Below are 15,461 nucleotides of genomic sequence, written 5' to 3'. Positions count from 1 at the left end.
TGCAGAGCAGTAATACTGGATTACTACAGCTCTGCTCGTACTGGCCGTAGAGGAAGAGCGTTTCCCATGAGCAGCGCTCTGAAGCTCGCCCCAGTCAGTGCGCCTCTTCCATCCGCGCGTTCACGATACCGGCACACTCACTGCATGATGGCCGAGGGAGGAGGACCCGAGCCGGGTGGCGCGGCAGATTCTGACTCGGAGCCGGTAGCAGCACAAATGCCAACCCCTTCAACCGAAAATCAAAAACAGACTATTGGGTCACTTTTGAAAACAACTCTGAGAAAGGGTGACGAATGGTAAGAATCTGCAGCGGCGAACGTTACCAGGGTGTTTCTGTTAGCCGTAGCTAGCTAGCGTTAGCTTGTGAGAAACAGGAAACGCTAAGATGCTAAAGCTAGCAAGCTAACGCTACCAATGGTTTTAAGTCGGAAATCGAAAGCTGATGAGCTGTATTTTGGCCAGCTAATGTTAACAAGTTAGCACGCTAGTTGTTAGCCAGTCCGACTTTCCAATGTATCTGTTGAGAGTGGAGCATGCAGTAACAACTAGTTACGTTGGTCGTAAACAATGAAACTAACATTGCTAGCTGCGCGGCTCATGTGTTGAGTACTGGGACGTTAATATCTAATTTGTGACAAGTTAGGTGACGTTGGCTGATTTGGTGGCTACTCGTCGCCTGATAGAACAGGCCCTGGATTCAGATGGTGGAATCTCCTGCCAGTCTAACTGGCTCGTTGCTAGATAAATAACGTTAGTGATCAGGAAATGGGCCTGTTGGCAGGAATATTTTTGCGATGTCATTACCTGCTTGTATTGACATGCCTGTTGAAGTTGTCTGAAATGTTTATTTACCGTCCTGCTGCCTGTGTTAGCTAACATTGTTTAATATCATAAAGATCAGCCAGGCCTGGGCAACGGGAGTTTTGTATATTAAACAGGCTTGAGCAAGAATTTAAATTGCCTTCTTTGTTGATATAAATGGACACCAAAGGAAGAACCACTTTATATCTGTCAGCTACTGGCTACTCAGTGACCATAACACAAGGTTGTTGATGTATCAGTGATTGCCTATATGTAGTGTCTCAAGGCCCTGTGACTTATTTAAAAAATAAACAAATATCCCATGGCATTTAAGCTGAAATGTGTGATTTTACACAAGCATGATTGTATGATTGATTTCTGTTGCATAGCTCAGAAAAAACAACCTTAGGTTAAAGGGCAAAGAAAGATCACACCATTTCATTTGGAGGCTCCTCCTTTTTGAAGCTGTTGTACTAATTCTGACAGTAGTAAGGAAAACAAAGCCATGACTCAACGGCTTACTATGTGAATGCTTTCTAACAAGCCTATTAACTAAAGGAGATTCTTGCTTGGGACGAGATTAAGTCAAACTAGCTTGCTGTTACTATATCTGCAAATGCCAAGGCAGTTTGTTGTTACATAATGTTCTGGGTTGGTGAAGACTGAGTACAATGTCTCATGCATTGTATCATATTTTGACCCCTTTCTGTCCTTGCTTGATATAAAAAAATATGATGACCAACAAATGCTTTATAAAATCTAAGTCTCAAAGACTTCAGAAAAAATTAGGTGTCTTTGCAAATTAGAAATGTTTGTAATGCATTGTTATCAACTTGTTTGTTTTAGGTATCTAATCGACAGCCGGTGGTTCAAACAATGGAAGAAGTATGTTGGATTTGACAACTGGGACATGTACAATGTTGGAGAACGTAGCCTCTATCCAGGACCAATTGATAACTCTGGGCTCTTCTCAGGTAAACTTTAAACATACATACATGTTGCTTTGCTTGCTCTTGACGAAATCACAAATCCCACATAAAGATTATAGGAGTTATATTTCCTCCTGTAGTCATCATTTTGTTTTTTTTGTTTTCTTATAGACCAGGAGACTCAGTCCCTGAAAGAGCACCTCATAGATGAGCTGGACTATGTCCTTGTACCCACTGAAGCATGGAATAAGCTTGTGAGCTGGTACAGCTGCCTTGAGTGCCAGAGACCCATCGTCAGGAAGGTAACGCCGTTGTAATTTTTACTTTGTTTATTTTGACCATTCACTTTTGAAATGGGCTCCTAAATGTCTCCTTTCTGCTCCAGGTTGTTGAACATGGCATGTTTGTCAAGCACTGTAAAGTGGAAGTCTATTTGCTGGAGCTGAACTTGTGTGAGAATGACAACATGGACAATGTTGTTACACGTCATTTCAGTAAAGCTGATACTATAGGTAAGGCGCCACATTGTTCTATGTATTTAACTTGGCCTAGAAAATGACTAAATAGATGGCTTCCTACACACTGAAAGCATGGCAAGATAATAATAATAATATATATTTCTTCAGATACCATAGAGAAGGATATGAGGACGCTTTTCAATATCCCATCGGAGAAGGAGACACGGCTCTGGAACAAATACATGAGCAACACCTACGAGCAGCTGAATAAGCCGGACAGCACTGTACAGGATGCCGGACTCTTCCAGGGACAGGTAGTGTAGAGCTGTGTTATTCAAATGCCCTTCAGATCAATGAGAGACTCTGTTCCTCATTTCTTTTGAAGCTCAGTAAAGTACTGCTACTCACTGTGCATACATAATTCATTGACACGCGTTGTCAAATAACAGGAACTCTGAGTCTATTGTAATACAATAACATAGCCCTGCAATCATATATATATATATATATTGTTGAGGTGTGGAAGTGTTGTGGTTCAGCTGTATGGTTCAATGCTGAGGATTGTGGTAGTGTTGTATTGCAAGCTATTACTGATATGTTGTGTTACTTTGTATATATTCTGTATGGTGGCTTGACTGGGTGTAGGAAATCAAATAACATCTTACTACATAGCACGATCAAATCTAACTCACTCTGGCCTCAAATGTTTTTGAGAGTAAACAGCAGCCTTGTTTTGAAACTGCAAGCTGGAAGTCAACAACAGACAAATCACACATGGAAGTAAGTGCAGTTGATAGACCTACATACAGCTGCTAAAGCTCTACAACACTTGGCACAGGTTTAACTGTTAGTATTAAATTCAAGCCCTGAGACATGATAGCTCGGACATGAAGGTCAGTTGTGCCAGCATAGCTCTCATTTAGCTTGTTTTACCACAGGTGCTTGTGATCGAGCGGAAGAATGACGACGGCACGTGGCCCAGACAAGCGTCCCATCCCAAGTAAGCAAATACCTTGTTGTTGTTTTTGTGTCATTCAGGAAAATTCGGTAAATTGTATCCTAGTATAGACTTTTAGAGCATTTACTATAAACACAGTTTGTCAAGTTTAAACAACATGCTTTCTAAATGATGATTTTGCTCTTGTTCACCAGATCAAGTACAACCCCATCCAGGAATTTCACTACCTCCCCAAAGCTCTCCTCCAACTCAACAGCCAGTATCTCCTCCACAGTGACCAATGGAGACAGCAGCCCTGGCTACACACTCAACAACAGCACCTCCTCTGGCAACAGGCAAGGGCTCTCTGCTTCACTCTTTACTCCTTTCTCAGAGAATAACTTTTTAACTCCTGGGCGTTTACCGTGTGCTTTATGTGGCATGGGATGGGACATTTCAGAGGTTTGATCGAAAGGCTGGCCTGAACGCGCCCTTCATTGTATTTTGTCCCAGTTACTTCCTCAGCTCCTGTCAATTAATTTGTTACATCTCCAAAGACTCATTGCATGTTATAGTGAAACTTGCTGATGCTATATTTCTCATGCCTGTGTATTTTATATAATATTAAATGTAGATTCTCGCACATTACTCTTGCAATTAATTGATTATGTATTGAATCGGTGTCAGTTAAGCCTCTACAGTCATTCACCAAAGCATGAGGTCTCTGTTAAAAAAACAAATTAAATAACAGATTACTAATATTTAGTTATACACTGTTACACAAGTATGTGCTTTTCATCTTCCCATAATATCTAAGTCTTTTATAGCGCTTCTGCTTTTGATTGCTTCAATCCATTTGTCAGTTTCCATTTGGCAGTTTGTTTTGTATTGGGTGTGTTTAGTTTGCTTTCAATGGCCACCCAGTGTGTCACCCAGGGAGAAGTGCGTGTCAACACCCATTTAAAATGTGTTATGAAAGAAGTAGATCCACTACAGCATACTTTAATCATGTTGCATTGTGAGGAACATGTTGAGAAAGAACAAACAGTAACTGTACTGTGGCAGCATGGGTCCCTTTTGTGCTTACTTGAAAAAGCATTATGGTTTAAAGGTGCTTGCTTGAGCTATTTGTGAAGTTCACTGCTACCTAGAGCTTAGTGGGATTACAGAAGAGTTGATGAATTATTTTCAAAATGTCGTGGAAGAATGCAGGTTCATTAGAACGATCTACTCGACAAACAATTTATTTGGTTCATGTTAATGCATCCAAAGCCTTTAAAATGTGTCCAACTCTTCTCCACATGGGAGAGTGTAGCCATATCACAATATAATGAACAGGGTTTAGAAGTGTTTGACCATTGTTGTGTTGGATAGCATTTAGATGTAGCTAATAAACTGCCATCTCAAAGTAGATCATATTGCCAAAGCCCACTCCAGAGGAAAATATTGTCATATAACTCTGTATGAAGAATCGTTTTTAAATGCTCAGTGTTTTGGAAATAAAATGTTATATTCAAGAGAAATGTTTGTACACACATTTAGGCACAGCATACTTTTTGTTTTTTATCTTAGTAGATAAAGGTACCATAATCAGTTTCCTGCTGAATATGTGCGTGTGTGCTAAATACAAAATGTAATATCAAGTGCAAAATAAGAGATTACAAATGTCAATGAATTGGAATATGTCAGAGAATTTGTTTACTAAAATAAAAAAAATATTTAGGATTTTTAACAACATGTTGAACTACCCTGGGCTTCTGTGATCATAACTTCTTGGACATATATTTGTTCTGGATTTGCACACCTTTGTGTATTCTAAATGAGTAGGAGACAGTGTGGTAGCCTAGGCAATATTATAGAGGTGCACATGATGAGTGGTTCACATGTGGTATTTTGTCAATGTGATATTTTATCCTTATACCATCATTGAGTGTCATGCTTGAAATGATTGGGCTTTATTACAGCACAGTGTCTTTGAGGATACCCTTAGTAACAGATCTGCTCTTCCAACAGATTGGGAGGCTACAATTCTTACAGTTCCTCCTACAATTACAGAGAGTCGCAGTCACAGCCGGGCCTGTGTGGTCTCAGTAATTTGGGCAACACCTGCTTCATGAACTCTGCCCTCCAGGTATGGAAAACAAACGACTAACACTACAACTTCCATTCAGAGAAAGTCAATTGCCATGTTTTGGGTTTGGAATGTTCACATAATCTACTTTTCCTCTTCCAGTGCCTGAGCAATGCATCCCCACTCACAGAATACTTCCTCGAAGACCATTACGAGGCAGAGATTAACCGAGAGAATCCCCTGGGCATGAGGGGCGAGATAGCGGAGGCCTATGCAGATCTAGTGAAGCAGATGTGGTTGAGTCGCAGCAGCTATGTGGCCCCACGTACCTTCAAGACCCAGGTGGGCCGTTTTGCCCCTCAGTTTTCAGGTTACCAGCAGCAGGACTCGCAGGAGCTGCTGGCCTTCCTGCTCGACGGACTCCATGAAGATCTGAACCGCGTCAGGAAGAAGCCTTACCTGGCCATAAGGGATGATGACAGACGGGCAGATGAGGTACAGCGCAAACAAAGAAACAGCGTGTATTGGACATTTTGTGGTGTCGATTTCTAGAAGCATTTTATTTATCAAAAATAAATCTTAAAACTGCTTTCAAATGCTCAATCTGATGTAAAATAATGCTGCTTAAATATCTATTCTCACAGCTCTCGCAATTTTGTTTTATTTCATGTTTAAATTATGTTAAAAGATTTGACTGAGCTACAAGACATGGCATAGGCTTTTGTTTTGAAGCTTCACATTGTTTTATTTGGATAGTAGAGCAAAATGCTTCAATGAACTACTTTACAATATCAAGCTGCACTGTTTCTTCGGAGGTTTAACAATGATATCTAATGAATGTTGTTCTGTTTTTGTTACAGATTGTTGCAAAGGAAGCTTGGACAAACCACCGCTTGCGCAACGACTCTATCATAGTTGATATTTTCCACGGCCTCTTCAAATCCACTCTGGTTTGCCCAGAGTGCTCCAAGGTGTCTGTGACCTTTGACCCCTTCTGCTACCTCACACTGCCTCTGCCCATGAAGAAGGACCGGACTATGGAGGTGTTCCTGGTGCGATCAGACCCTCAGTCCAGACCCACACAGGTGAGGTGGAATTAACATCAAGGGTCATTGCTTTAGACAACAACTATAAATAAATGAATACTTAGTAGTACCAACAAATTAATACTTTAGAGATTTTATAAACAGTTGGCTTTGTACTTGGTGTTTAATTTACTAATGAATCTTTACTTACAATTTTTTTTTTTTCAACAGTTTCGAGTGGTGGTCCCAAAACTGGGTTCAGTGACAGACCTGTGCAGCGCCTTGTCCAAGATCTGTGGATTCCCCTCTGAAAATGTTAGTACTTATTGCTTTTTATACTTCTAGCTTTACATTTTCTTAATCTTGGGTTTATATGGAAACAACATGTGCTAACGTATTCTCTTTTTAGATGGTGGTTGCTGACGTTTACAATCATAGGTTCCATAAAATATACAGACGGGATGACGGCCTGAACCAAATTATGGAAAAAGATGACATCTTTGTGTAAGTCTCGTTAACGACTGAAAGCTGAGATGTTTATAAATAGTCACTGGGTTTGCAGTTTAATACGAGGTGTGTGTGTAATGTGTGTGTTTGTGTTGTTGCTCCTTGCAGGTACGAGGTACAGGAAGAGGACAGCGAGAAGATGAACCTGCCTGTGTATTTCAGAGAACGCCACTCCAAGCACGCAGGAAGCTCCAGCAGCACCATGCTGTTTGGCCAGCCTTTACTCATCACCGTGCCCAGACACAACCTCGTAGCAGACGTTCTGTATGAAAAGATCCTAGAGAGGATTGGGTAAGGACTTAGAGTAAAGAAGAAACAACATGGCACTGATAAAAACGTGAGTTGTGAGTGTATTTCCTGGTTAATTAATCTCCCTTGTTTCCTGTTGCAGGCGCTATGTAAAACAATCCCCGACCCCGAACGGTGAGAGCAGGGCCTCGGCCTCAGCCACGGCCTCAGCCACGGCCTCAGCCACGGCCTCAGCCTCGGTCTCAGCCACGGCCTCAGCCACAGCCTCAGCCTCGGCAGCCTCTGCCAGCTGCAGCCAGGCTCCAGAATGTTCCACAGCGTCTAATGCCAACGCCAGCCTGGGTGGCTGCAGCAGCCCGCTGTCAGACGGGGCCTCGTGCAGTGCCAGCTCCAGTAACGGCAGCAGCCACTCAGGGGCCTGCCATGAGACTAACGGGGTATACGATGGTACGCAGCCAACGTTATTCATCAACAAAAAAAGAGTAGAAGGAGAAAATGATCTGTGCCCAACAAGTCCAAAGGATTGATTTCATTGTTGTGTTTTTAGGTGATGAAGCCATGGACCACCAGGTGAGTCCAGAGCCAGAGAACGGCCACTCCGAAGAGGAGGAAGAAGAGGCGTCTGACTTGGAAAATGGCTCCAAAGGAGCACCCAAGAAGAACTCTTCACCCAAGAAGAAGTCTTCACCAGCCAGGCTCTTCTCTTTTAGCATCGTTAACTCCTACGGAACAGCTAACATCAGCCCGCTGCCCTGTGATGGAAATGTCCTCAAACTCAATCGTAAGTGCTAATCTTTTGTACTTCTTTTATAGATCTTTATCTTTTTCAAGCAACTTTGTGTTGACAAAGCCTCCCCACACTCCTCTTCTCTGCAGCACATTCCACAGTGGCGATCGACTGGGACTCGGAGTCAAAGAAACTGTGTTACGATGAACAGGAAGCAGAGGTCAGTAGGGGAGCGTTCATCACAACAAATCCTGTCACAATATATCCAGTCTATTTATGTGTGTGTGTGAATGCTGTGTGCAGGCCTATGAGAAGCACGAGAGCATGCTGCAGCCCCAGAAGAAGAAAGCCACTGTGGCTCTGAGGGAGTGCACGGAGCTCTTCACCACCATGGAGACGCTGGGAGAACACGACCCATGGTAACGTTCACAACAACTGCAGCCTCATTCACTGTCAAACTAAAACTTTTGTCATATAAATACCATCTTTGTTGAATGCAGGTATTGTCCAACATGTAAGAAACACCAACAGGCTACAAAGAAGTTTGACTTGTGGTCGCTGCCTCGCATTCTGGTAGTTCATCTGAAGCGCTTCTCCTACAACCGGTGTTGGAGGGACAAGCTGGACACCGTGGTGGACTTTCCCATCAGGTACGCTGGCAGGACTGATTGTTAACATAATGGAAGAAGTTTAACAAAAATGCTCTCGTTTGATGAGGAAGATTGTAGCTTTAGATTCCTTTAGAATAATTCACTTTTTAATGTCTTTCATTTTTGTAAAGCACTTTGAATTGCCTTGTATTGAAAGGTGCTATATACATAAACTTACCTTGCCTTGCCTTGCCTTTTGATAGTTGAAGTGTAGATGCTTTTCGATTTTTAACTTGATAAAGATTCACGTTGTATCAGTTTTTTGCCATTATTGATGTTCTTTGGAAGAGCAGTATTATAGATTATGGCTACTAAGTGATGCTCAATTGTAATTATCAGCCGTAGATACACCTACGTTCACTCAATTTTAAAATAGTGGTTGTCATTTGAAGATTGTGCCTAAGGAACTGAGAAACAGTATAAGTGGCACTTTTACACCAGGGGGAGCTAAAGTCTAAAACTCAAAGAACAAAATGACTCAAGGTCAGAATGAGGAAATACTCGTTCTGTACTTTAAAGAAATGGACTTTGGCTTCAGGAAAGTTGCTTCATACTTCAAAGAACAATTACACCTTTGTTCGTATTGTCCTTAACTGTCTTGTTGCGTAACTTTTATAGCTCAGAAGTAGTCTTTCATCATAGACAGACATTTTGTTTTTCACTTAGTACACACTACAGTGTTTTTTTTAACTCCGTCTACCTGTCTCACTCGTGGCCTTGTGTCAGTTGAGAAACTTGATCCACTAGGAACCAGTAGGCTTAAAAGGTGACTGAAATCCAGCTTTACAAAAAAATGCCAAGTCATGCTCAATAGACAATGTTGGCTTAGACAAACAGTAGGCCCATATGCTGTGTTTTACAAATGTGATGGTACCTGAATCTAGTTTTATTTTGTGGGTATTTAAATTGAAATTGCTCAGTTTCAGTGTGATGGCAATTCCATTTTATTTTCCTGTGACTGATTTATGTTTTCTCCATCAGGGATCTCAACATGTCGGAGTTTGTGTGCGACCCCAAGGCCGGCCCCTTCATGTATGACCTCATCTCCGTGTCAAACCACTATGGAGGAATGGGAGGGGGTCACTGTAAGTCACATTTTGTCATTTGAATCTCTTAAATAACACTTTGCCTTCTTTTGGAATAGCCAACTTCACTCCATATATACAAACCATTAAGGGCTGTTAAAAGCTTATTATAACAATAATCTGGTATTTTCAGTCAAAAATATTCACCCTTTAGTGCCAGCACAGTTTGTTGTTTGGACTTTAAAAATACCCACACAAACAATATGCGTCGACAAATGGTATGCTGAACAACAACTCTGTCTCCTTGGACACTAGCCAGTTACATTTTAATATGGCTAAGTGCCTCAGGCCTCTTTGTTCTCTGTTGACTAGGTCTTTCTTTGAGTTAGCTTTGTCCATTCATGGTGAGCTGGTGTGAGATCAGTATCTCTTCCTGGATAAACAAATGAACTGAAAAGCTGTTTGTTTAACACTTCTTCCCCTCTAACAGACACGGCGTATGGCAAGAATAAAGTGGATGGAAAGTGGTATTACTTTGATGACAGCAGTGTCTCCTCTGCCTCAGAGGACCAGATTGTGGTGAGTTTTCACTTTTTAATGTTAATAAATGTTGGATTAATGTCCCCCAAAAGATGCAGTAGGGATCCTTGCGTGTTCTTTTATCAGTGACCAATGTTTGATGACGAAAAGCCTTCATGGCCTTCTGTCCTTGGTGTCGAGTGTCCCTGTTTTTGTTTTGTAATGGTATCCATGTCGCCCCTTGCAGACTAAAGCAGCCTACGTGCTGTTCTATCAGCGCAGAGACGAGGAAGCCCCCTCCTCCAAACCTCAGCCCTCGGCATCGCTGGGAGGAGCCCCCGAAGCAGCCGAGGATCACATGGACACAAACTGAGGAGCCCTGGGGCAAAGGGACACGCACTGAAACACATACAGCAAATAGAGACACTCGGACGCACACACAAAGCTACTTTAGTGACAGAGGACTCCGCAGACTTAACATTATTCACCCTTCCTTCCCCGTATTTTATTTGATTGCTGTCTCGTATATTGTCCACTAGAGCCAACAGCCATGTCAGAAGAGGGACCTGAGAGACTTCCTCCCTGCAGCGGGCGGCCCACTGATTTCTGAGTATAGTTTTACTAGTCTGGAACTAAAGAGGAGTGTAAATGGATAGAGATCCTCTCACTGGATAAACAGAATGTTAGTAGTGCCCTCACATGCATAGATAAATAAAAATGTGTCTGTTGCTAACAACAACAGTCAAAATCTAAAAAAAAGCCAAATGCACATGTTTCAACCAAAGCGTTCAGAGGTTTTTATGATGATATGTACCATCTGATAAGACATTAGCAAGATACTGGCCTGGGTTTCACTCTTCATAGTCTTGCTGGGCTGAGGTAAATGCAAACTTTAAACAGTGTGATGTGCACGCAGAACAATACATGCCATGCTTGTTGAAAGAATCCTGTGACCTTATTCCACCTGTATAGTGGATCACTGATGGCGGATCTGGCTGCCGCGGTCTAACTGTGGCGGCTGTTCTTCTTGCTCTGTGTTGCAATCTAAACCTACATAGGGGATTTCTTTATAAAGGTTTTCAAATCTGCATCCCGACATGAGTTGTGGCAGAAGCAGTTTTTGTTCAGCCATCAATTTCTTCTTCTTTGATGCACAGAATGGGCTCTGCTGTCTCTCGGACCCTAAACTCATGAGAGGAGACTTACCCTGCTACTAATGTTTATTTACCCCCCTTTTCTTTTCTTTTTTAATCACAATGCAAAAGAGGCCTTTTGATTCCTGCAGCCTGACTAAAAAAGGGGGCACTTTGAATTCTCCATGAGTACATTATCTACCTGCTTTTGGACATGACAGATTTGTATGATTTGGCCTAGGCATTAAAGGTTACAGTCTGTCATTCACTTCCACATCATTTTAATGTGTCTTATAGGAATATTTTGATTGCTGCCTGATCGGACCCCTAGTCTTGTACATTAATGCAGCTCTGTATTGAAATGGCTATGTTATTTGATATCTTTAAAGCACACTGAGTGAAGCAAAAATAAACTAGTTTAAAAGTGGTGCTTTTATTCCTGAAACTTGACTTGCTCCTTGTGATTAGGAACAATGTACATGTGTCATCAGATGGGGTCATGAGAGCAGCACTTAAACAGCTGAGTGCAGTCATGTGGACCTGATTTCTTTGCTTCCAGAGATCATGGACATAAGGCTGTCTCAGTTGCTAACATAAAAGAAGAATCCCTTTTTTAGTCTTTCTGAGTTTGGTCATTACATACACCGTTATCACAGGAAGCACAGTTATAATGTGTCTCAAACATATTTACCTATAGTCAGTCTCAAGGATCCTCTGGTGAATCAGATGGTAGTTAGTACTAAATGAATCTGTTTCCTGAAGTCTTGTTCTGTGGCATAAATTCTGCACTTTGTTGCATCACAGCATGTTGATATGCAGGACCTCCAAGTGCCCTCTTTGCTGGTTGGTCCTGACCATCATGTCATTTAAAAGTGAACTACCTAAATATACTCATTCAAGCCTATGCTTAGAAAAGCTTTACATCATTTTAGTAATCTTAGATACTTCTTTGAAAACAACGTTCAGCTGCTAAATGCTGAGAATCTTGTTTTCCCCCTAAATCACGACAGCAATTCAAACTCGAACATAACCATAGAGATGTAAATGATCACACTATTGAAAATAGGTGTATAAATTCTTGTCTTCATATTTATCTTATTGCCGATATCTACAGTATTTGTTTCTAACTGAGAAATATTTGAATTCAAAGTACAATAAAGACTGGAAGCCTCAACAGGGTGGTTTGTTTGGAATAATTATATGCACCAAAAAAATAGTATAAGACCACACAAAAGCTGGGACTTTTCCAAAGCCGGTGTAATGTCAGTAGTGGTTGTCTAATAACTGTATTGCAAAATGATCTTTATTTGCAGGTGCTGCAACTCATGCTGACTGGTTGCAAAAACGAACTATGATCTGTACATGATCTGATTACAGCTAATATCCTAGATAAGAAACTTTATTTGGAAAACTACAATGGGACCTGATATAAAACCAATACAAAAGAAGGTCAAATAAGAGCAGTGTTCTAAGTGCTATCCAATGTTCAAAATAACAATAGCAGCATTAAATCTGGCATGGTTATTATTGAGCAAAGTTGAATTTTCATACTGGATGTTCATATAAGATCTTTTTATATGTTCTCTAAATTTGACCTTTGAGATTCATTTTACATAAAAAAATATAAAGAGTTAATCAAAATGTACCATGTTAGGTTGGCGTATAAAATCGTATTACTATGAATTCACAGAGGTAGTCTGAAAACGTTTGAAAAAATACATTTATTGGTCCCGAAACACAGCTATGCTATACATGCACACAGTGCAGCTGCAAACATTCAGCCTTTTACATTTCATCAGGTACCCCCCTCACAACGAGTTGGTTTCAGAGGATGCCTTCATGTAGTAAAAGAACAGAACACAGCCATCACCGCGTATAAGAGAGCACAGGTGGTCTGGATAAGTGCCGTACACCATCTACAGAAGCTATGGAGGGAATAACAAAGGTGACGTGAAGGTCACACACATTGTGCAGGTGCAAGCTGTAGGGCGGACAGCATTTTTGAGGACGGCTTCTTTAGTTGGCCTGGCTGAGGAGCTTCTTGATGTCTCCCTCAATGTCGCTGGTGAGGAACATCCTGCTGTAGCGCTTGAAGGGCACTCCATCCGACCCGATGAGGAACTTCTCGAAGTTCCAGGCCACGTCGTTCCTGCATACTGGGCTCCACATGATCAGCTTGGGGTCAGTCATGAGGGAGGAGGGGTCGTCGCTGGGGGTGGGGAGCATCTCCCTCAGGAACACAAACAGGGGGTGGGCGTCTTTCCCGTTCACATCCACTTTCTCCAGGAGCTGAAACTTGGGCTCAAAACCCTTTCCAGGACGGAGATACTTCAGGGACACAAGGATTTCATCATTCTTGCAGTTCTCCTGCATGGGTGGATCAGAAGAGTATGTGTCATTTGGGGACATTTAGCAGAGGGGTTCAGATTACTATAGGAAGTTTCCTTGATAAAGTCTAACATGGTGTCCCTATAGACATGTATTACATATTTATAATGGTGTTTAGTGATCAGGAGATACTCTCATGGAACATTAAAGGTATGTTAGAAGTAGTGGAGTGAAAAGCTGGACTGAAAACTAAGTCTGACATTACTACTTCAATTCCAGTTAGTATATAAACCCTTGCTCAAAGTTTGAAATTGTTGAGGACAATTGTATTAATGTCTCCTAAATAACTGCAGCTTAACGTATTGGTAATCTGATAAGTGAACCATTCCTACACAGAACAAAGATTTGGGTTGCCTCTGTCACCAGAATGTTCTTTCTCTTTTTCTCTTTTTCTTTATCTTAAACAGTCAGTGGGAGGAGAAAGGATCCCTCCTCCCTGCTGAATATTTGAACCATCATGTCTATTAATGAGTTACTAATATTGATGCCATAAAAAGATAAGAAAGAAAGATAGTAAAAGACATATTTTATGCTGTGTGTATTATAATGTCAAGCAGAAAAACTAATTGTGATGATACATGGCAGTAAGTTCATATAATAAACCAACCAACACAACTAAAAGGATCAACCTAAAAACCACCCATTGTCACATGTCCTCTTTCCTCTAAATCACCATGTTGAAACTGTCACAGGAACTGAATTATTCAACGGAAGAAAACCTTCAAATTGTAGGTTTACTATGCACATTGGCAACCATTGTCTTACTTAATGTATATAATAAGATGACTATGTCTGTAGCATTTACATAATAACTTACTATAAGAATAAAGCTAAACCTGAAACAAGCTAAGTAACTTTTAAAATGTAAAGCAAGTCTCAAAAAGGAACAAAACTGCCTCCATTTGACAAATTATAATTAAATGTAATTTACAATAGCTGTATGGTGTTTTATAACTGGTTAACTATACTGTATAGTCTGAGAGCAATACATCTATTTCGGTTTGAAATTATTTTAGAAGTCAAGAGAATTGAATAAGGACAATTCATAAAATACAAATAACCACAGTGTGGCTGAAGGTCGATAAGACAGCGGATCTGGTGACGGTTATCTCTCACCTGATGGCCGAACTGGTTGCAGGGCACTCCCAGAATCACGAGCCCCTTCGCGGCGTACCGCTCCTGGAGCTCGTTCATCTGGGTGTAATCCCTGGTGGTCGTACCTCAGAGAGAAGCGACATTCTCAATGAGGACAACTTTGCCCTTGAGTGAAGATAAATTAAACGTTTCTCCCGTCAGCAGTTTGGACGAGAACTCGTAAAACTTCGTAGCCTTTCTTGCCATGGTAGATACTTTTCGTTTTGTATTGGTCACACACTGCACCTGACTTTCCAAGAAGACACTGCCTGCTTCAATTTCTTGAGCAATCGCTAGTGGCGAAGTCCCTCCCCTTCTGGTGGACCTCACACTGTATTTGTTGTCAAGATAATTCACACCCTGCAGCCTGTGGGACGGCCGCTTTGAAAGTTCCAGGTTACCATCACATTTATATAAAAAAAAATACAAGACTGGTCAAAATGAATGGAGCCTACTTATAGAAATAAATCCAAGTTATTATATGAATAACCATAGAGGCAAACACAATATCCACTTTATTTGGACCCCAAATCCCATATGAATAATTATGCGGCACTTGAGCGCCCCTCAGGTAGGGACCTTTACATGTGAATTTTTGCACCTATGTTACGACAGATATATGTGTGTTTGTGTGTGTGTTGGATGAGCATGCGAAGTCTCGTTAAGTTCTTAAATCATTACGTTAATGAGTTCAAACGTTATGAGTCAACCATGCTTAGGCGAAGAGCAGGAAGTGAATCAGCTCAATCAACTCCAAACTCTTCGATGTGGTTGCGCAGGTACGGAGCTCTGGGGGTTTGCATGTTTCTGCACACGGCGTATCCCGGATCAAGTCTTTGTGACTAAACAAGTAGACAGTTCCAACCCCGCCCAACAAAGAACACATGGTTTAATAAATACATGCAACC

General features: G+C 41.3%; 2 protein-coding genes across 2 annotated transcripts; one reads left to right on the top strand and one right to left on the bottom strand.

Moving 5' to 3' along the window:
• The first annotated feature begins 51 nt into the window (after positions 1–51).
• Positions 52–12,205, top strand: usp4 (ubiquitin specific peptidase 4 (proto-oncogene)). Its single transcript, XM_034139368.1, has 21 exons — positions 52–296; positions 1,648–1,775; positions 1,902–2,032; positions 2,116–2,242; positions 2,357–2,502; positions 3,127–3,188; positions 3,341–3,481; positions 5,139–5,256; positions 5,359–5,691; positions 6,057–6,281; positions 6,453–6,536; positions 6,631–6,725; positions 6,837–7,019; positions 7,120–7,424; positions 7,525–7,758; positions 7,854–7,924; positions 8,008–8,123; positions 8,205–8,354; positions 9,336–9,439; positions 9,870–9,958; positions 10,146–12,205. Exons 1-21 carry the CDS (start codon positions 67–69, stop codon positions 10,269–10,271), a joined length of 3,198 nt encoding a protein of 1,065 aa, XP_033995259.1. The 5' UTR covers positions 52–66; the 3' UTR covers positions 10,272–12,205.
• Positions 12,206–12,733: 528 nt separating this feature from the next.
• Positions 12,734–14,838, bottom strand: gpx1b (glutathione peroxidase 1b). Its single transcript, XM_034139369.1, has 2 exons — positions 14,536–14,838; positions 12,734–13,398 (listed from the first exon to the last, which is right to left on the bottom strand). The coding sequence occupies exons 1-2, from the start codon at positions 14,758–14,760 to the stop codon at positions 13,048–13,050; spliced, it is 576 nt and encodes a 191-aa protein (XP_033995260.1). The 5' UTR covers positions 14,761–14,838; the 3' UTR covers positions 12,734–13,047.
• Between the last annotated feature and the right edge of the window lie 623 nt (positions 14,839–15,461).

The sequence above is a fragment of the Trematomus bernacchii genome, unplaced genomic scaffold (genome assembly GCF_902827165.1).
Source record: "Trematomus bernacchii unplaced genomic scaffold, fTreBer1.1, whole genome shotgun sequence".
NCBI classification, from domain to species: Eukaryota; Metazoa; Chordata; class Actinopteri; order Perciformes; family Nototheniidae; genus Trematomus; species Trematomus bernacchii.
This window is presented reverse-complemented; position numbering and strand designations above follow the sequence as displayed.